Below are 21,891 nucleotides of genomic sequence, written 5' to 3'. Positions count from 1 at the left end.
GTGCCTTCACTTTTAAAGCTCCCTCTGCTCAGGGAAAACAACCACTGAGGCCATTAAGATTGCCAGGCCTGTGACTTGGGTGGGTGTAGCCCTTTATAATAAGCGCCCCATGATGGCGACCACATCATCGCCGGTGACAGGGCCAGCAAGGTCATATGCAAGTGTGGCAGCCACGGCCAAGGCTGCTCCCGCTGCTTCTGCTGCCCCGTCACCTTTCCGGCTTCTCACTAAAAAACACAGGGTGAAGAGCTACACTCACCCCAACATGACTATCGAAGCGTGCGTGAAGGCCATGGCTGGGGTTGTCGGCCCTTCAGCCATCATCGCCGCCTCAAAAACGTACGGCAAGGCTGTGTTCTTCCTGGCATCGGAGCGGGCGGTGTCCCTGGCCGTAACCAAGGGGCTCACCGTGGGCAGGACCTTCCTGCCGGTGGATCCTCTCGAGGCCACCATGCAGAGGATCCTCTTATCAAACATCCCGCTCTTTGTTTCGGCTGAGCTCCTCCTCCCCCACCTACGTCAACTGGGGGAGGTGAGGTCGGGGATCACACCAATCCCGCTCGGATGCAGGGAGGCCAGCCTCCGGCACGTCTTCTCCTTCCGGTGCCAGCTTTTAGTTCAGCTGGCGCGGGAGGAGGACACCGAGGGCACTTTTATTGTGTGCCACAAGGGGGCTGCCCGCCGCTTCTTTTGGACATCGGAAGGTGTGCGGTGCCATGCCTGTAAGGAGGTGGGGCATGTACAAAAGAACTGCCCCGCCTCCAAGGCCGCCAGAACATCTGAGGCGGCCAAGGCTGGCGCCGCTGCCGCTCCCCCCCCCGATTCTGTCCGCGCGTCCTCAGCACCTGATTCGCAGTTGACATCGGAGGCCAATGCCATCACGGCCTCCAGTGGGGGGGGGAGGGAGAGCGTCCGCGCGAAGGGAAGGTGCGGAAGATGATGAAGCACCTTAGGGCGGGTCCCCTCGGTGAGCACATGGATACGGACGATCTGGCGGAACTTACGCCCGCATACCTTGCGCTGGTGGCGGCGGAGTCTCAGAGTTTGGGGGGCCTCATGCCCATGATCGCAACCGCTGAGGCGGAAGATTTAAGACCTGCGACCGGGCTCGGGCTCGAGGGACCCGAGCAACCCGCTCGACGGGAGGGAACGGAGGAGGAGTCCTCGGTAGGTATGATGGTCTCCAGCCTTCGTGTACCTCCATAACAAAAAGGAGGCGCGAGTCCCTGGGAGAGGAGGAGGGCCACGAGAGACAATGTCCCTCCTGTTATGTTCATTAATAAATAGACATTCTTATTATGAACACAGCTAGCTTTTGCTAGCTACTTTTATTGAGCACATGTGGGCTTGTACAGCATCTTTTAGAGGCTTCCATTCTTGACTGCTGCCTTGTGGGTAGCCTAGCCTCATGGGTAATGTAGTCTTAATATAATGAATAGCTGGGTAGTGTAGTCTTATACATACAGCTATATACAGCTCTACTGCTCCACGTAGTGTCCACCACAGAATGACATGTTATTGATCACTACATCCTCCTTTCTTTGAGGTTTAACAAAATCAATATCAATCAACTTTGAAGAAAACAATAAAGATAATATCAGTAACACTTTTGTTAGTGCTCTATAAACATAAACATTTTCAAAACTCAACACATTTTCAAAGCTTTACATTGTACTCAAAGATTAAGTCTATCAGGCTCTTTTACTTCACGTGTGGATCTTCTCAACACGGGTAAGTCTGATGTGTCTTCATGAGATTGTTCTGGCGGTGAATGACAAGATGCAGTTGCGGCATTGTCATCAATCTGCTCTTGTATAGATCGAGGTCTCCTTGCAATCTTTGCTTGGAGAGGGTTTCAGTGTTTCCTTCACTCTTCATGCCATAACTCTCAATGTAGTCAATGCACTCGAAAAACTGCTGGCAGCTGGATCCCGTCATACAGCATAGTCCTCTCAGCAGCCTCGGCTAATGGAACACCAAAGAGTGGCCTGAGGGAAGAAGGAGTATCCACCGGAACTGCTTCCTGCTCTGGTGCAGGCTTCTTCTTTTTCTTTTTCTCTTTCCACTGCTTAACAACATCTGCTGTGGTTATATCTTTGGACTTTTTCTCCTTGTGTTTTTCCTCTTTGTGCTTTTCTTCCTTTGGCTTCTCTATGACCTTCAAACTAGGCTTTTTGAAGACATGGATACCCTTTGGCCTTTTCATCCTTGATGGGCTCTCTGCTTCATCACCTGAGTCATCTGGTCTGCTTATGGCACAGTTTATACGGTAGACTCTCTTGACCAGTTCTAAGTCTTCACAAGCTTTGTCACCTAGTATCGAATCAAGTCTTTCAGCCACAACAGAAAACATGAGATGATGCACTTTGTCTTTGACTGTCACTTTAAGTCTGCATACACCTAAGCTATCTATTTTCTGTCCATTATAGTCCTTCAGTAGCACTGACTTTTTCTGTATTTTGGGCTTTTCTTTCCTATTGTTAATGTCACTCATACTGATTAAGTTTGCTTTTGCCCCAGTGTCCAGTTTCAATGTAACTAATGCTCCATTTATCTGCAGTGGGATCATCCATTTTCTGTATCTTTTTTGATACCGTCACATGACACCATTCCTACAAAAAATGTCTCACTTAAATCAATGTCCTCAATCACATTAACTCGTTGCCCTTTCATCATTTTTACTTTTGAAAAGCATTGTTTGGCAAAGTGATTCTTTCCATTACACTTTGTGCATATTTTTCCAAACGCTGGGCATTGTCTTAACTGGTGTTTGTAACCACAGCATTTACAATTAAAAATGTCATCCTCCGATTGCTTTTCATTTCTGTTCTGCCCATGTTTCTTTATAGCATTATCACTCATTACAATCGCATCATTATTGATTTCACTGAAAGCCTGCACGTGCTTTCGAGCTAGCTCGCTGGCTTGGCATATTTTCACCGCATTTTCCAAATTTAGTTCGGTTTCTCTCAACAGACGTTCCCTGACTTTTTTTATCATGAATACCAAACACAATCTGGTCATGAATCATGGATGCTTTGAGCTCAGAGAAATTACATGTCTTTGCTTTCAGTTTCAGATCAGTTATAAAGCTATCAAAAGTCTCATTTTGTTGCTGTGTCCGAGAATGGAAGATGTATCTTTCATACGTCTCATTCTTTTTGGGAGAACAATGTGCATCAAATTTCTGTAGCACATCGTCTAATTTGTCTCTGTTCTCCGCTGGATTAAATACAAATGTATTAAATACCTCTATCGCCTGTGGGCCTGCAACCGTAAGCAGCAACGCTATCTTCCTTGCGTCTGGCTTTGTACCGAATCCGATGGCTGCAATGTAGAATTCGAATTGCTGTTTAAAAGTCTGCCAATTGTAGTCGATTTTTTCTGTGAGTTTCAAATGCTCTGGTGTCTTCAAATTCTCCATGTCGCTTTTCACAATTTTCAGCAGATCTTCACCACCCTGGTACCATGTTATGTTCATTAATAAATAGACATTCTTATTATGAACACAGCTAGCTTTTGCTAGCTACTTTTATGGAGCACATGTGGGCTTGTACAGCATCTTGTAGAGGCTTCCATCTTGACTGCTGCCTTGTGGGTAGCCTAGCCTCATGGGTAATGTAGTCTTAATATAATGTATAGCTGGGTAGTGTAGTCTTATACATACAGCTATATACAGCTCTACTGCTCCACCTAGTGTCCACCACAGAATGACATGTTATTGATCACTACACCTCCGCGCGGAGAGAATCGTCTCCCACCATGGGTGCTGTGCCCCCCTCCCTACCGTTACTGACATCTGTGTTCGGCAGGAGTTGCCTGTCCCTCGGGAGGGTAAGACAGATGAGTCTGCCCCGCCTGCGCCTCCTGGGGATTGGGAAGAGACCCTGCACGTGGGGGGGACCGCGGATCTACCCGCGGAGGAAATACCAAAAGAACCGTTACATCTCACCATGTCGGGCACCCTGGAGACTGGGGTGGGCGAGGCCAGTGAGGCTGGGCTCACCAGGACAGTCCCGACCATTCCCAGGCACTGCTTGATGTGGCCGAGGAATGTATTCAAGCTCCCCAGTCCGCTGGGTTGGTGGCTGATGGCGGTGAGGGGGAAGACCCCCTGACACCACCTCCGATGCTGTCGCCGGGGGTGTTGAGGGAAATGGGGATAGTGTTCTCCCCGGTTTCCCCATGCACCCCGGTGCCTGGGGTGGAGGGGGGCCCCGAACCGCCGCCGCCTCCTGACCCGGCACCTCTGGAGGAGCCCAGGGAGGAACCCTCTGCCGCTGATCCTGGGGGTGGGATCGGGACAGAGGTGGGGCTGGCTGATGAAGACCTCGCGGAGGAGGACGGGGACCCGGCGGAGAGCACCGAGGACGAGTCAGACTCCGTCGCCAGTGAGGCGGCGGATACCCTCGTGCCCCCCTCCGAGTCCCCCCTCATCCCCGTTGTGGAACTCCGGGACTTTCTGGCTGCATGCCGGGGTCACCCTGGCAAAATCCGGCTGGCCCTAGACAGATGGTCAGATCTGGCGCTGCTCGTCGGCTCCGTCCGTGCCGCTGTCAAATCCATGGACGCAGACGAGGGCGCGTGGCCATGTGAGCAGCGTCCAATCAACAAGTTCCTTGCTGGGCTGTTGAGGGAGTGGTGGTCGACAAGCGGCCGCTCTCCCTCCTCCCATTAGGTTAAGTAGAGGTTCCACTATGCTCTTGTCATGAAGATAACCATAGCCAGCCTCAACAACAATGGCAGCAGTGATGCACGCCGTAGATTTAATAACTTCTCGGTCCTCCGGGACGGGAGGTATGCGGTGTGCTTCCTGCAAGAAACCCACACCGTTCTGGAGGACGAGGCCACGTGGCTCCTGGAGTGGCAAGGAGGGGTCAGCATAAGTCACCTCTCCAACTATTCCAGCGGGGTGGCTATCTTGCTGGCCCTGCATTTTCAGCCGGTTATTTTGTGGGTCAAGGAACATGTGCCGGGCCGCTTGCTCCAGGTCACTGTTCACCTGGGGGGCATGCCGCTCCATCTAGTGAATGTGTACGCCCCCGCGGCCGGTGCGCAGCAAGTGCACTTCTTTGAAGAAGTGTCCGCTCTTCTGGGCTCCATCGATGTCGGCGAGTGCGTCATCCTCGGGGGGGATTTTAACTGCACACTCGAGGCAAGGGAGAAGTTGAGGGACCTGGTCGGGTCCTTCGACTTGGTGGACGTCTGCCGAAATCTCCATCCCGACTCCAGCGGCTTCACTTACATGAGGTCTGGAGGAGGAAGGTCCAGAATCGACCGCCTTTACATTTCCCGTGCGTACGTCTCCTGCGTTCCAGTGGCTTCCATGCGGCCAGTGCCATGCACGGACCACCACCTGGTGTGGGCAGAGCTCGTTCCGTTACACGCATGGGGGGGGGTCCGCGTACTGGCATTTTAACAACCTGCTGCTGGAGGTCAAGCGGTTCCGGAATTCGTTTTGTCGGTTCTGGGCCGACTGGAGAAGGAAGCGGGGGGGTTTCCCCTCTGTAGTGTATGTAACCGTTCCACCTTTAAGAGAACTATTTTAAGGGTTGCACTACTTTATCTTGGCTGCTGTATACTGTAATACCGGTGGTGACCACACCGGTATATAAGTGCTGTGTAATGATTTATTGGGCAGTTCCGCCCTGACCTTCAACTAGTAAAGACCTGTTAAATTTTACTCTTGTGGTCTGTATAATAATTCTCATTGTAACACACAGACTTAACAGTGGCGACGAGTACGATCTTACCCTGCGGCAGAGATACATCCAAGGCAGTTTAACGCGTGTCGAGAGGAGGCATCCGCCCTCATCATTCTGCTGAGAAAAGACTCAGGTCTGCAGAGCAAAGGAAGAATTCTGACACGAAGCCTTCCATCAGCAACAGGCAGTGATCATCCCTTCTATCACGGTGGTGGGTAAGCCGATCAGCGACGAGCAGCAAGTCGGCCACGTTGGCGTGAAGTAGGGGAGGGAAAAACGGAGGATATAAGGGCGGAGAACTCGACCACTGCTGGGGAAAAGAGCCAGACAGAAGTCGGGGCCAGAGGCGCTGAGACTGGGGCCAGCGTAAGGCACGAAAGCCACGGTGCATGCAAATGCAGCCGGTGTAAAAGACCGGGCTGCAAGCAGGCTGGGAGACGCAACAACGTCGAGAGAGAGCTCGACTGCGACCGGTGAAAAAGGCCGGGCAGCTACCAAGGCCGCGAGGTGCAGCGACCGGGTCAGCGTAAGGCGCGGGAGAAAATAAAAAATAAAAAAACCGCGGCGAACTCAGCCGCAGCCGGGGGAAAGGACCGGACTGCAAGCTCGACCGTGACCGGTGAAAAAGGCCGGGCAGCTACCGAGGCCGCGAGGCGCAGCGACCGGGTCAGCGTAAGGCGCGGGAGAAAATTTAAAAAAAAAGGCGGAGAACTCAGCCGCAGCCGGGGGAAAGGACCGGACTGCAAGAGGGTCTGGGAGGCACGATTTGAAAACTGCTGGGGAGGGCGAACGCAGCAATACGGCAATCACCATTACAGCCAGCGGGGGAGAAAGGCAAATGCGGGAAGCCGCCATTTTCGTAGGCGGGGGAAGAAGACAAGCGCGGGAAACCACCATTTTGAAAAAAAAATAAAAGAAAAATTTCCTTTTGTTTCTCAAGAAGATTGCGAGGATGCCTAAGCGTGTTAACATCAACGATTTCGATTCCGATGTTGAAGATTGGGCCACGTATGTAGAACGCATAGAGATATATTGTAAGGCAAATAAAATATCAGATGAAGATAAAGCACTAACCTTACTAAACTCAATGGGTGCGAAGACATATGGGCTATTGAAGCATCTTCTATCACCAGCTAAACCGGCGGATCAGACTTTCGCTAAAATTGTTGCTGTCCTGAAAAATCATTTGAACCCCACACCGCTGATGTTAGCGGAACGATCTAAATTTTATGCGAGAACGCAACTGAAAGATGAAAGCAACGCGGAGTATTTAATTGAACTGCGGAAGCTAGCGAAATACTGTCAGTTTGGGGAAAGTCTGACAGAGGCACTGAGAGACAAATTCGTGTGTGGATTGTCGAAAGAAGGAACACAAAAGCGGCTGCTGGAAGAGAATTATCTTACCCTTGATAAGGCTGTCACTATTGCAGCATCGCACGAAGCCGCAGCGAGAGGCACTGCGGAAATGCAGCGGAAGGCAGCGGTACTCAGCGTAGATCAAATGGCTTTGGGTACAACAAAATGTTATCGTTGTGGAAAGACGACACACGATCAGAACCAATGCTGGTTTAAAAACCAGGAATGTAGAAAATGTGGCAAGCTTGGTCACATAGCTAAAGTATGCCGGTCAGGAAAGAAGACCAGCAACAAAAAGTCACCGCAGGAAAAGTGCAGAAAGGTACATAAGGTGGCTGAGAAGAGTTCGGATGAACAGAATTCGGATTCAGACTCCAACAGCAAGGAACTGGGTAGTCTGAGAATTCACAATGTGAGTAAGGAAGCTGACCGACAAACTATCTGGGTCACACTGCAGATAGCAGGAGTCCAAGTGAAGATGGAATTGGACACCGGATCGGCGTTGACGGTCATGAATAAGCAAGATTACAAAAGGTTATTCACACATATTCCCCTACGGGATACGGAGATAGTATTGCAGACATACACGGGGCAAAAAGTATACCCCATCGGAAAGATAAAAGTCAAGGTGATACACAAGGGCAAAGAACACCAAGGAATGGACTTATATGTACTACCTGAGAGAGGTCCACTACTTCTGGGACGGGAGTGGATCAGGAAAATAAATATGGACTGGCACTCCCTAAAAGCAATGACGGTAGATTCCGGAAAAAAAAATGTCAAACCTGAACGATTGTCCAGAATATTGGATGAGGCTAAAGAGGTGTTCCAACAGAGACTGGGAACACTAAGAGGAATTAAGGCAAAAATCAAGATTGCAGAACATGCAAACCCAAAGTTTTTCAAAGCCAGACCGGTACCTTATGCGATACGACCTGCTGTGGAAGCTGAGCTGGAAGGGCTAGAACATTCAGGAGTACTGTCTAAGGTGGACTGGAGTGAGTGGGCCACGCCCATTGTTCCCGTCATGAAGCGTTCATCGAGTAACAAGCCAGGGGAACCGGGGAAGGTCCGCATCTGTGGAGACTTCAAGATCACAGTTAATCCGGTGCTTCACACGGTGCAATATCCACTTCCGCGGATTGAGGATATCTTTGCTTCATTGTCTGGCGGGAAACACTTCACCAAGATAGACCTGGCGCAAGCGTACTTACAGATGGAAGTTGAGGAAGAGTCGCGCCAGTATCTCACAATCAACACGCACAGAGGCTTGTATCGATATAATAGATTGGTTTTTGGAGTGGCTTCGGCTCCAGCAATTTGGCAGAGGGCCATGGAGCAGGTATTACAGGGAATTCCAAACACTCAATGTTACTTGGGTGATATCCTGATTACAGGAGATGACGATGAGGAACACCTTCCAAATTTGAAACTGGTGCTCACCAGATTGAAGGAATATGGACTTCGAGTTAATCGCCAGAAATGTGAGTTCTTTCAGAAATGGATCTCGTACTGTGGTCATGTCATTGACCAGGAGGGGCTGCACAAGTCACCTGACAAGATCGAAGCTGTTGTGAAGGCTCCTGCTCCGGAAAATGTATCCCAGTTGAGGTCGTTCCTAGGGTTGATTAACGACTACCATAAGTTTCTGCCAAATCTATCCATGGTGCTGCACCCGCTGAATGCTCTTTTGCAGAAAGAAGTACCATGGAAGTGGAGCGAGGACTGTAAGAAGGCCTTTCGCAAAAGCAAGGCATTGATCACCTCAGAGGAAGTGTTGGCTCATTTCAACCCAACGCTACCTATTCGTTTAGCTTGTGATGCTTCTCCTTATGGTATTGGGGCAGTACTCTCACACAAGTTGCCAAATGGCTTGGAAAGGCCAGTCGCATTTGCATCCAGATCATTGACCTCCGCTGAGCGCAACTATGCTCAGATAGATAGGGAGGCTCTCAGCCTGGTGTGGGGAGTAAAGAAGTTTAATCATTACCTGCAGGGCCAGAAGTTTACACTGCTGACAGACCACCAGCCGTTGGTATCCATATTCAACCCTAAAAAGGGCGTTTCCATTATGACAGCGCAAAGGCTACAGAGGTGGTCCCTTTTCCTAGGGGCACACCAATATGACATAGAATACAAAGGATCAAAACAGCATGGGAATGCTGATGGTTTATCGTGCCTACCGTTGCCAACGGTAGAAGAGGCGCCTACAGTGGACCCAGTGGAGATGTTCCACTCAACCATAGTGGAATGTCTACCAGTAACAAATTCTACCATCGAAAAGGAAACGAGAAATGACCCGACTCTCTCACGAGTCTACGATTTAACGGCGAAGGGATGGCCAGCACATGGCGAACCACTGTTGCCAGCATTCTCGCAAAGAAGAGAGCAGCTGTCAGTGTGCCGAGGAACTTTGATGTGTGGATCCAGAGTGGTGATTCCACCCAAACTCCAGCATAAAGTGCTAAAGGAGCTTCACGAGGGGCATCTGGGTGGAGTGAAAATGAAGAACCTAGCCAGAGCGTTTGTGTGGTGGCCAGGTATCGATGGAGACATCGAAGAAATGACCAAGAGCTGTCTAGGATGCCAGAAGGTCCAAAACGCCCCACCACAAGCCCCTCTACATCCATGGGAGTGGCCCTCATCTCCATGGCAAAGGGTACATATCGACTTTGCTGGTCCATTTATGGACTCAATGTTCTTAATCGCGGTAGATGCACACTCCAAGTGGCCGGAGGTAATAAAGATGTCCTCCACCACCATGGAAAAAACCATCACAGTATTAAGGGCCATATTTGCCAGGAATGGGCTGCCTGAACAGATCTGTTCTGATAATGGACCGCAATTTGTGTCCGAAGAATTCAGGAAGTTCTTAAAAAACAATGGGGTTAAGCACTACACGTCCGCCCCATACCATCCCGCCACCAATGGATTAGCTGAAAGGTTTGTCCAGACCTTCAAGAAGGCCATAAAGGCCATGGGTAATGAAGACATAAATCTACAACATAAGGTAGATAATTTCTTGTTGGCGTACAGGAATGCAACACATGCGGTTACAAATCAAACTCCCGCCATGATGTTTTTCAATAGAAGACTAAGATGCCGGCTGGATTTGATCAAGCCAAACATCAGAAGGGACGTAGAGAACTGACAATTTCAAGGCATGAATGAAAGGCCAACTAGAACCTTCCAGATAGGTCAACAAGTTTTGGCCCGGGACTACCGTACCGAGAAATGGCAGCCTGGAACTATTTGCACACGGCTAGGACCGCTGATGTATACCGTGGACATTGGTGAAAACATAATAAGGCACCATGTTGACCAGATCATAGAGTCATCTGAAAAGGGACAACCTACTCCACAACTCTATACGCCTAATGATGAAGCAGAGATACCCATAGTATCTACCTCCGATCCGGTGATACTGGAATCAGATGAACCCGACACTGGCCTTCAAGCCGAATCGACCTTGCCAAAAGAACCTACTGCATCACCGAAAACTACTACACCACCGAGGCGTTATCCGGACCGAGTCAGGAAGCCTCCAGAGAGACTGAATCTGTAAACTGTTTTTACATGAAGTTGTGTATATATGTTATGATGTTATGTTTAATGGGGAATATATACTGTTATGCTAAAAAGGGAGGATTGTAGTGTATGTAACCGTTCCACCTTTAAGAGAACTATTTTAAGGGTTGCACTACTTTATCTTGGCTGCTGTATACTGTAATACCGGTGGTGACCACACCGGTATATAAGTGCTGTGTAATGATTTATTGGGCAGTTCCACCCTGACCTTCGACTAGTAAAGACCTGTTAAATTTTACTCTTGTGGTCTGTGTAGTAATTCTCAATATAACACACAGACTTAACACCCTCCTTGAGGCTATGGTGGGACGTGGACAAGGCTCACGTCCATCTCTTCTGTCAGGAGTACGCGAGGGGGTCGACCAAGAGGCGGGAGGCCCAGGTCGGGCGATGGAGAGGGAGGTGCTCGACCTGGAGTCCCGTCTCGGTCAAGTTGTCAATGATCCGGCCCTGCGGAAGGTGTACGAAGAGAAGAAGGGCGCGCTGAAGGACCTGCAGCTCGTCAGGTCCAGAGACGCGTACATGAGGTCGCGGATCCGGATCCTCCGGGACCGAGACCGCGGCTCCCCCTTCTTCTACTCGCTGGAAAAAAGACATGGGGTCCGTTAGCAGCTCTTGGGGCTGCTGGCCGATGACGGATATCTGGTCTCGGATCCAGAGGGGATCAGCGCAAAGACCCGGGCCTATTACAGGACTCTGTTCTCTCCAGATCCGTCCAGCGAGGATGCGCGCAGAGTTTTGTGAGAGGATCTGCCGAAGGTCGGCCTGGAGGGCGCCGAAAAATTGAATGCTCCACTAAGCTTGGCGGAGCTAACCGGCGCCCTTGGCCAGCTCTCGAGGGGAAAGTCCCCGGGGCTGGATGGGCTGACCATGGAGTTCCACAGGGCATCCTGGGACATTCTGGGGGGTGACTATGCATGGGTCCTGGGGGAAAGTCTGGCGACCAGGGAGATGCCCCTCTCGTGGCGCAGGGCTGTCATTGTCCTGCTGCCTAAGAGTTGTGATCTCCGCCTTTTAAAAAACTGGTGCCCGGTCTCCCTCCTCAGCATGGATTATAAAATTTTTGCCAGGGCCACGTCTGCCTGCCTTGGCACCGTGCTGGCCTACATGATCCACCCTGACCAGTCCTACACGGTCCTGGGCCGGACTATCCACGATAACATCCATCTGGTCCGGGACCTGGTCCACCATTTCCAGAGGGCTGGTCTGTCGGTCGCCTTCCTTTCTCTGGATCAGGAGAAGGCGTTCGACAGGGTGGATCACGAGTATCTCTTCGGAACTTTGCACGCATTCGGGTTTTGGACGCATTTTGTTGCCTGGATCTGACTTCTGTATGCCGCCGCGGAGTGTCTGATAAAAGTTAACGGGTCTTTGATGGTGCCCCTTCGCTTTGGGAGGGGTGTGCGTCAGGGATGCCCCGTGCCCCAGTTATATGCCATCTGCGTGGAACCTTTCCTGCGCCTCTTGCGGAAGAGGTTGACAGGACTGGCTCTGCAAGGGCCGGGCGTGGAGGTCGTGCTCCCGGCTTACGCCGATGACATGCTCCTCATGGTCACGGATCCCGCTGACTTGCGGAGGATGTGAGAATGCCAGCAGATTTACTCGGATGCATCCTCCACCAGGATCAACTGGGAGAAATGTTCTGGACTCCTGGTGGGCCAGTGGCGGGTGGACTCCCTGCCGGAGGAGTTCACAGGCCCTTCACCTGCAGCACCACACACCTCCTCTACTTGGGAGTCTTCCTCAGCCCCGCCGAGGATGCCTGGCCGGCGAACTGGCAAGAGCTGGAGGCCAAAGTCAGCGCTCGCCTAGGACGCTGGACAGGACTGCTCCGAGTGTTGTCCTACAGGGGTCGAGCGCTGGTCATATACCAGCTGGTGGCTGCCATGTTGTGGTACCTGTTGGTCACTTTGATCCCACCCCCTGCGTTTGTCACCAAGATGCAGAAGAAGCTCATCGACTTCTTCTGGGACAAAGGGAAGCACTGGGTCTCTGCCGCGGTTCTGAGTCTCCTGCATAGGGAGGGCGGTCAGGCGTTGGTGTGCCTTCGCACCCGGGCGGCGACTTTCTGTCTTCGGGCCCTGCAGAGATACCTGTACATCGAGAATCCTCCTCGATGGTGTGCGCTGGCGACGTATTTCTTCCACCAGCTGCAAGGCCTCAACTATGACACGCAGCTCCTGTTTGTGGAATTGGGCCGTACGCGTGCCTACCTGCGGGAGTTGCCTGTCTTCTACCAGGAACTGCTATGGGTCTGAAACAGCATCGCCTCCAGGTGGAGTTCTCTCCCGTCAGGAGTGGCGGCTTTCCTTCAGGAGCCGCCGCTCAGGAATCCGCACCTCCGTGACTGCTGGATCGGGTGGCTGGCGGAGGGCAGGGCTGTGCCTGGTAAGTTGACCAGGGTCGGGGACCTGCTCGATGGCGGAGGAGTGGGTTGGATGGTGCTGGAGGAGCTGGCACAGTGCCTGTCCTGGGCCAACGTCCGGCTCGTGGCCAAAGCCATCGAGACGCTGAAAGTGGCACTGGGCCCCGACTCCACTAGGTGTATCGAGGAGGCTCAGGCACGTGGGGCGATCCTGTCCGAACTGACCCCTGTTCGGACAGAATTCCTCATCGGCGCACGGCCCTGAAACCCCTCTCGGGTACCGGCGCCTCACAACTTGAGCCGTCTCGAGGAAATGCCCTCCGTGCCTTTTAGTTCTGCGCGGAGGGGTTTCCTGTACGGGCTGCTCCTGCACACTCTCCACTTTGTCATCTTCGCCTGCCGTCCGGACACGCCTTGGCGTGCCATTTTGCCATCCGGCGGAGGTCACCAATGGGGGGCTCTCTACATGGGAGTCCCACGCTCCTGATCTAGGGCCACCCAGTGCAGAGGAGAGAGGGCAGGTCGGAGGACCTACTTGTGGGACTGCTCCTGGGCCTGGCCAAAGTGACCATAAACAGGTCCAGGCAGCGGGCGGTCGGGGGTGGGGGTCGTTCGGCCCGATTGCCTGCCTCTCTTCCGCGGCTATGTTCGCGCCCGTTGGCCCTGGGGATGGAGCACGCGGTGTCTGCCGGCACACTTGAGACCTTCCAAGAGTGGTGGGTGCCGTGGGGACTGGAGTGCATCATCACCCCGGCCAATGTGATTTTAATTTAATTTGATACGTTTTTTAAATTAATCCAATGTTTTTAACCTTTTTACAGACCATTTGTTCGGCTGGGAGAAGGGGAGGCTCCGCTCCGCGATGCAGAGAGCCCTGCAGATGGAGAAGAATGTCGACCAGAGTCTGCTGGATCTGCACAAACTGTCCACTGGGAGTGCCGACCCTCAACTGTGTGAATTCCTGGAGACCCACTATCTGGATGAACAAGTGAAGATGATCAAGAAGCTCGGAGATCACATCATTAACTTGAAGAGACTGGGACCCCTGCCATGTAGGCATGAGGGCTTGTGACTTTGTACAAAGAGCTGAGACTTCAGCTCTGTGAATGTCATTAAAAAAAAACACAAAAAAAATGAACCAAAAAATAATGAATAAAAAAAAACTGCTGGTAGGCCGCGCCACAGGGCTTATAAAGCTGGAGAATGGTCTCAGGCCTGAATAAGATCCAACGGCCCAGTCTGTATTCCACCGGACAGCAGCTGTGAGGCTTTTTCTCAGTGACAGGCCTGGGTTACGCGCCGCCATCTTGGTGGAGGAAGGACAGACCGATTCCACCTGCACCACGGCAAATAAATAAATAAAAAAACTGTGGGCAGGCTGCGCCGCAGGGTTTATAAAGTTGGAGAATGGCCTCAGGCCCAAATGAGATCCAGCGGCCGAATGTGTTCTGCCGGACGGCAGCAGTGAGGCTTTTTCTCGGTGGCAGGCCCGGGTTACACGCCACCATCTTGGTGAAGGAAGGACAGACCATTTCTAGCTGCAGCAGGGCGCATGCGTGGCCATCTTTGTACAGGAACAGAGCGTGGGCGGGGCTTCAGGGTCCCAGTGACCAGGAGAGACAATCATTGACTCATGATTTTATTCTCACTCTGCACACAGCAGGTGTAGAACTGAAGGTTTCAGGGTCCCAGTGACCTGGACAATCATTGACTCATGATTTTATTCTCACTCTGCACACAGCAGGTGTAGAACTGAACCCAACCAGAGTAGAGGGAGGGGGAAAACTGGGAGTGGAGGAAAGAAATGTTGGAGATGGTGCAATGGGTTTGGATTTCAGCACAGGGAGCAGGGAGAGTGTGTGGGATGGGGATTTACAGCTTTGGGGTTAAATGTGTTATTTTGGTCATATTTCTAAATTTGCCATTTTCTGCCCACAGGGCAATCACAGTGCACTGACCAACACCTCAGCTTGTCAGAATAGGGCAGGTGGAACCGAGCCAAAGGCAGCTCTGGGACTTCATCTTCTGAGCATTGGGTTGGGAAAGAAGAATTCCATTGTTTATTGGGCCCTGGCGAGCACTGCCCTCCCTCCCACAATTTTAATATTTTGATGCATCTGTCTATTTATATACTAGGAATGTTTTAATTACTTTCATAGCAAAATGTATTTATTATTAAACATTCACAGAAGCAACTGTGGTAACAATTGAATAAAACTCAGAGAGTTGTCGGGAGCTGGAACGTTCTACCTGAAAAGGTCATGAGCTGATTCCATCAATGATTTTAAAAGGGAGTTGGGCGGGTACTTGAGGATGAGGATCTTACAGGGTTACGGACAACAAGCAGGGATGTGGGACTAAGCACGAGTGCTCTTTCTAAGAGCCAGCACAGGCACGATGGGCCGAATGGCCTCCTTCGTGCTGTACTTTTCAATGATTCGATGAAAACTAACAGAACCAAAGAAATGATCTTTGATGAAGTTCTGATGAAGGGTCCCAGACCTGAAACGTTAACTCTGTTTCTCTCTCCACGGATGCTGCCTGGCCTGCTGAGTATTTCCAGCATTTTCTGTTGTTATTTCAGATTTCCAGCATCTGCAGTATTTTGCAATTATAAAGAAATGATCTTCCTTGGTTATTGATCATTTCACTAAATTTCAACAGAGTTCTCTATACACCAACAACAACTTTTTAAAAATTCATTTATAGAATGTGGGTGTCGCTGGCTGGCTAGGCCTGCATTTAGTGCCCATCCCTAATTGCCCTTGAGAAGATGGTGGTGAGCCGCCTTCTTGAACCGCTGCAGTCCATATGGTGTAGGTACACCCACAATGCTGTTAGGAAGGGAGTTCCAGGATTTTGGCCCAGCGACAGTGAAGGAACGGCGATACAGGTCCAAGTCAGGATGGTGTGTGGCTTGGAGGGGAACTTGTAGGTGGTGATGTTCCCATGTGTTTGCTGCCCTTGTCCTTCTAAGTGGTAGAGGTCGCGGGTTTGGAAGGTGCTGTTGAAGGAGCTTTGGCGAGTTGCTGCAGTGCATCTTGTAGATGGTACACACTGCAGCCACAGTGTGCCGGTGGTGGAGGGAGTGAATGTTGAAGGTGGTGGATGGAGTGCCAATCAAGCGGGCTACTTTATCCTGAAAAGTGTCGAGCTTCTTGAGTGTTGTTGGAGCTGCACTCATCCAGGCAAGTGGAGAGTACTCCATCACACTCCTGACTTGTGCCTTGTAGATGGTGGAAAGGCTTTGGGGAGTCAAGAGGTGAGACACTCGCTGCAGAATTCCCAGCCTCTGGCCTGCTCTTGTAGCCACAGTATTTATATGGCTGGTCCAGTTCAGTTTCTGATCAATGGTAACCCCCAGGATGTTGATAGTGGGGGATTCAGCGATGGTAATGCCATTGAATGTCAAGGGGAGATGGTTAGAGTCTCGCTTGTTGGAGATGGTCATTGCCTGGCACTTGTGTGGTGCGAATGTTACTTGCCACTTGTCAGCCCAAGTCTGAATGTTGTCCAGGTCTTGCTGCATATGGACACAGACTGCGTCAGTACCTGATGAGTCTTGAATTGTGCTGAACAGTGTGCAATCATCAGCGAACATCCCCACTTCTGACCTTATGATGGAGGGAAGGTCATTGATGAAACAGCTGAAGATGGTTGGGCCTAGGACACTGCCCTGAGGAACTCCTGCAGTGATGTCATGTGATTGAGATGAATGACCTCCAACAACCACAGCCAACTTCCTTTGTGCTAGGTATGATTCCAACCAATGGAGAGTTTTCCCCTTGATTCCCATTGACTTCAGTTTTGCTAGGGCTCCTTGATGCCACACTCGATCAAATGCTGCCTTGATGTCAAGGGCAGTCACTCTCACCTCACCTCTTGAGTTCAGCTCTTTTGTCCATGATTGGACCAAGGCTGTAATGTGGTCAGGAGCTGAGTGGCCCTGGCGGAACCCAAACTGGGCGTCAGTTAGCAGGTTATTGCTGAGTAAGTGCCGCTTGATGGCACTGTCGACGACACCTTTATATAGAGCTTTTAAAACATCTCAAGGCACTTTACAGTAGGGTAAAAAGACAACAATCGACACACATATTTTGTTTGTGGTCCAGTGAACTGACACAAAGTTCCTTCACAACTGTAACAATTTTATTGCGGTTGCTGTGAAGGCTGTGCTCGCTCTGCTCGTACACCTGGTCTCCAAAGGAGGCAAAACAGGACTAATGCTGCCGAGCTCAGCTCTTTTTGATCAGAAAATATCAACTGTTTCGCCTCGCCAGGAAATGCACAAAAGAGGCAGCAGTGCTGATTGGCTGCCCAGGGAAGTCCTATTTAGATTAAACTCCTTCACCCAGAGGGTGCTGAGAATGAGGAACTTGCTGCCACAGGGAGTAGTTGAGGCGAAGAGCATGGATGTATTTAAGGGGAAGCTGGATTAACATATGGGAGAAAGGAATAGAAGGAGATGCTGATAGGGTGAGATGAAGAGAGATGGGAGGAGGCTCGTGTGGAGCATAAACACCACATGGACCAGTTGGGCCGATTGGCCTGTTTCTGTGCTGTACAATCTGTGTAATTCTATGTAATAAGAGAGGAGAGAATGTTCCATAGAAACTAGAATTATCTGTTCCGAATTTTAATCCTGAACTTACAGTGATGTCTTTTGTAAACTGCTTTTACAGGGAATATCATCGGCCTTTGAATGTGGAAGGTAAATGTTTGCCTGTTCTGTCTGTGGGAAAAAATTTCAAAGATCGGTATGACTGGAAAAGCACCGAGACACACACACCCGAGTGAGAGTGTTCCTGTGCACTGACTGTGGAAAGAGCTTTAACCAGTTACACAGTCTGAAAAAACATCGCACCGATTGTCCAACCTGGAGAGACAGAAGGACACCCACACCACGGAGAAACTGTGGGAATGTGAGGACTGTGGGAATGGATTTAGCTCCCCGTCCCGGCTGGAAACTCATCGATGCAGTCACACCGGGGAGAGGCCGATCACCTGCTCCAAGTGTGATAACGGATTTAGTGAGTCATCCCACCTTCTGACACATCAGCGACTTCACACTGAGGAGAGACCATTCAGTTGCTCTCACTGTGGGAAGAGGTTCAGGCAGTCATCTCACCTCATTGAGCACCAGTGCATTCACACTGGGCAGAGAGCATTCACCTGCCCTGTATGTAAGAAGGGATTCACTAATTCATCCACCCTGCTGATACAAAAGCACATTCACACTGCAGATAGGCCGTTCACCTGCCCTGTGTGTGAGAAGGGATTCATTAATTCCTCTGACCTTCTGAGACACCAGCGCATTCACACTGGGGTGAGGCCATTCACCTGCTCCGTGTGTGAGAAGAGATTCACTCAGTCATCCAACCTGCTGACACACCAGCGAGTTCACACCGGGGAGAGTCCGTTCACCTGCTCAGTGTGTGAGAAGGGATTCAATCAGTCATCCAACCTGCTGAGACACCAGCAAGTTCACAAGTGACTGCAGAGGTTCGATTCTGCTGTTATTGCTGCTGTTAATCACATCCAGGACTGAACCATGTTCATTCTGACAGTTGGGGTTTGTTTCTGCGGATGTTAATAGCCCCTATAACTGGGCTGGATTTTAATATTCTGGATATATAGCTGATTGAGTTGTCGGGGCTGCAGTGTCCCTTTAAGTACTGCTGTCTGATCTTTCCCCTTAATTTCTGATGAGTGTTCCTGAAATATTTTACAATAAAATTATGAACTTTTACTTCAATCGTATATTAATCTTTGCTATAAAATCTACAATTCATTGTCTGAAAGATTCCATTATCATCTCCAATTAGAAAGTGCTGATTAATCCTCGCTGATAACTCTTACTGACTTGCACATTACACACAGTGGCACCTCCATTTTCCACCAGAAAGAAGGGGAATGGGAATTGGTGGAGAATCGAGAGTCCCCAAATGTTGCCCCTCCCGTCTGGGACAGCAATCCCCTTGGCACGGGAATGGAGACAAGTCCAGTTATAGTGACGGGATGAGTTAAAGGTATTTACTCAGACGGGCGGAAGGTAGGAAGTGGTGTTCCACGGGGATCGGTGCTGGGACCACTGTTGTTCACCATTTACATGAATGATTTGCACTTGGGAATCAGAAGTACAATTTCAAAATTTGCTGATGACATTAAATTGGGGGGTGTAGTTAATACTGAGGAAGACTGCGATAGCATCCTTGTAGAATTATTCAGTTGTGTTCAGTAAATAGCACCATCTTTTAATTTGCTTTGACTGATCACATCACTATACAGTTATGTGAAAAACAGAAATCATTAACAGCTCCCAATTTCAGAATTGTTAGATTCAAACTCAACTTCTTCCAAGTACAATCTAACATTTCAAAAATTGTAATGGATGTAGGCGAGATATTAGGACTGTTGTCTAACACAATCCAAACACAGTGACACACAGACAGATGGCCAGGTGCAGCTTCACAGCAAATCCTTTCAAGCCTCACTAAAAAGTGGCAGACTGGCAATCCATTGTTCACTAATGGAGTTGTGATATTTGTACATTAAGAAATGGAAATGTGTCAAAGAGTTGATTAACAGAGTGGGGCATCATCTTCCTTTGATTTCTATTTCTGACACCAGGCAACAGAAAAAGGTCATTACAACATGACATAAACAGACTCTTCAGGTGTGAGACATCAGACTTCAGAACAACACGTCTGCCAGCTTTGGCCACAAACCCCAGTACAGTCAACCTTTCAGCAGCTGCAGCCCTGATTAAATAACTAGTAGTTTAACATGTCTAGTAGAACTTTTGTATCAAAATAGAAGAAATGTATTTGTGACACAAACACAATTAATAATTCAATCACAATGTGATTGTGAGGATCGATTATCGCCTCTTGATACCTTCTGTGTCCACCGGTCAAGGAAGGTATCACGTGAACCGGTGGACACCGTCTGCTCCCTCTCCAGGGCCACCCAGGCAAGGACAAGACCATGGGAGAGAGGCAGGCAGCCAGAGTGACCCCCCCATGGGCCCCGCCCATCCTGGGCCTACAAATTGCTGTTTATGCCAGGCCCAAGAGCAGGTCCAGGAGAAGATCCTCCGACTTACCCACCCGCCTCCGCACCGGGCGGGCAAAGATTAGGAGCGTGGGGCTAAAGTGTAACCAAGAGTTGAGGAGCAGCCCCTTCAGGGAACTACACAGGGGCTGTAACCTCTCACACTGAATATATACACGGCCTGTGGAATCCTCTAGGCGACAGAAACCACATCTGGGCTTGGAATCCGGAAAGGAGCTTAAAAACTGTTGCACACGACAGCTCTTTGTAACAGTCTCCACCCCAGATCCCCAATGGTGCTGGGAAGGACTCCCGCATAGAGAGCTCTCCATTGGGGACCCCTGCCTCCGCCAGACAGCAAGCTTACCTGCCAGTCTGATTGACATTGGGCAATAAACTAAATTAATCAATAAATGATACAGAAACCCAAGTCCCCAGCCCTGGTGTGAAGTACGCTGACCACCAATTTTCCGTTACTAGCTCGCACCTCAGGCCCCACCCAGTCTGGTTTAATTACTAAATGTTTTCTAACTCGGGTTCAGGCCTGTCATTCTGAGGGAAACAAGGCCTCATTTATTGGTGTGTCCCACCTGAGCGGCTGTTAATGGCTTTAATAAACTGGCAGCAAGGTTGTTTTTTAAGGTGGAAAGAGGTGAAAAACACCACTAGCGATGCCTCAAAACTTGCGGACAGAGAAATCCACTTCATCAGCGCCCCTGCCACAGGACTCAATATCCACCCCCTCCACCACTGGTGCACTGTGTCTGCAGTATGTACGGTCTACAAGATGACCACGGTCAGGCCGTGTGGAGTCAAGGGCCAGGCAACAGAATGGATGGAAAGATCGCAACAGACTTCCCTTAACTCCAACCCTCTGATTTCTGTTTTGTAGCCATCTTTCCATCCATTCTGCTGCCTGGCCCTTCACTCCACACAGCCTGACCTTGGTCATCTTGTAGATCTTACATACTGTTTATGGATAGCAAGCTGGTCACAAAACATAAAACAGAGTAGGGGTTGGGAGTAGCTACTCAGACTGGCAAAAGGTGGGAAGTGGTGTTCCACAGGAATCGGTGCTGGGATCACGTTGAATAACGATCTGGACTCGGGAATCAGAAGAACAATTTCAAAGTTTGTCAATAACACTAAATTGGAAGGTAGACTTAATACTGAGGAAGACAAAATGCAAGAAGATAATAAATTTCAGAATGGGCATGTAATTGGCAAATGAATTTCATTATAGATCAGTGTGAGGTGGTGTGTTAATGAATGCCACTGTAGATCAGTGTGAGGTGGTGTGTTGATGTATTTCACTGTAGATCAGTGTGAGGTGGTGTGTTAATGAATTTCACTATAGATCCGTGTGAGGTGGTGTGTTTTGGTGGGAAGAATAAGGAGGCCACTCACTATTTGGACAAGGGTGAAATTGGGTTGCTTTGCGCCTCGCACGATATTCAGCAGGTTAGCAGCGACAGTAGCCGGTAGCGCCCCGCAGCACTGCACCGCCGGCAACGAAGCCATCACCGTGCGCAGCGCCCCGGCTTCAACCTTGGGTTGTGAACCCTGACCTATCGCCGGACAATATGTCCGACAGGGTCAGGGGTCGTCCCTGCAGCCGTGGCGGCACCACTTAAAGGGCAGGTGTCGGGTGGTAACTTTTTATTTTGGCCAACTGCCAGCACCTGCCCCCTTCCCTCTTTGGGCTGTTGGCCGCGATCGCTCAGCCCGGCACTCCTCTTGATCCGACACCCCGCTCCCCAGTGGTCCAGCAGGGCCCCGGTGTGCGCAGTGCTAGGCCAATCCCCTTTAATCGAGGGGGGGGAG

At 50.3% G+C, this 21,891-nt stretch overlaps 2 protein-coding genes across 2 annotated transcripts in view; one reads left to right on the top strand and one right to left on the bottom strand.

Annotated features, from left to right (window-relative positions):
• The window catches only part of LOC147091961 (uncharacterized), a 102,210-nt gene that overhangs the window by 13,752 nt on the left and 66,567 nt on the right, over positions 1-21,891 (bottom strand). The window lies entirely within an intron of this gene.
• Positions 976-18,508, top strand: LOC147091963 (uncharacterized). The gene is made up of 2 exons (XM_085976651.1): positions 976-1,167; positions 18,074-18,508. Exons 1-2 carry the CDS (start codon positions 976-978, stop codon positions 18,506-18,508), a joined length of 627 nt encoding a protein of 208 aa, XP_085832777.1.

Source organism: Somniosus microcephalus, unplaced genomic scaffold (assembly GCF_052327205.1).
Source record: "Somniosus microcephalus isolate GS21.2 unplaced genomic scaffold, FLI_Smic_1.0 unresolved_chr3, whole genome shotgun sequence".
Classification (NCBI taxonomy): Eukaryota; Metazoa; Chordata; class Chondrichthyes; order Squaliformes; family Somniosidae; genus Somniosus; species Somniosus microcephalus.
Note: the sequence above shows the minus strand (reverse complement) of the source record. Positions and strands in the feature narration are given on the sequence as shown.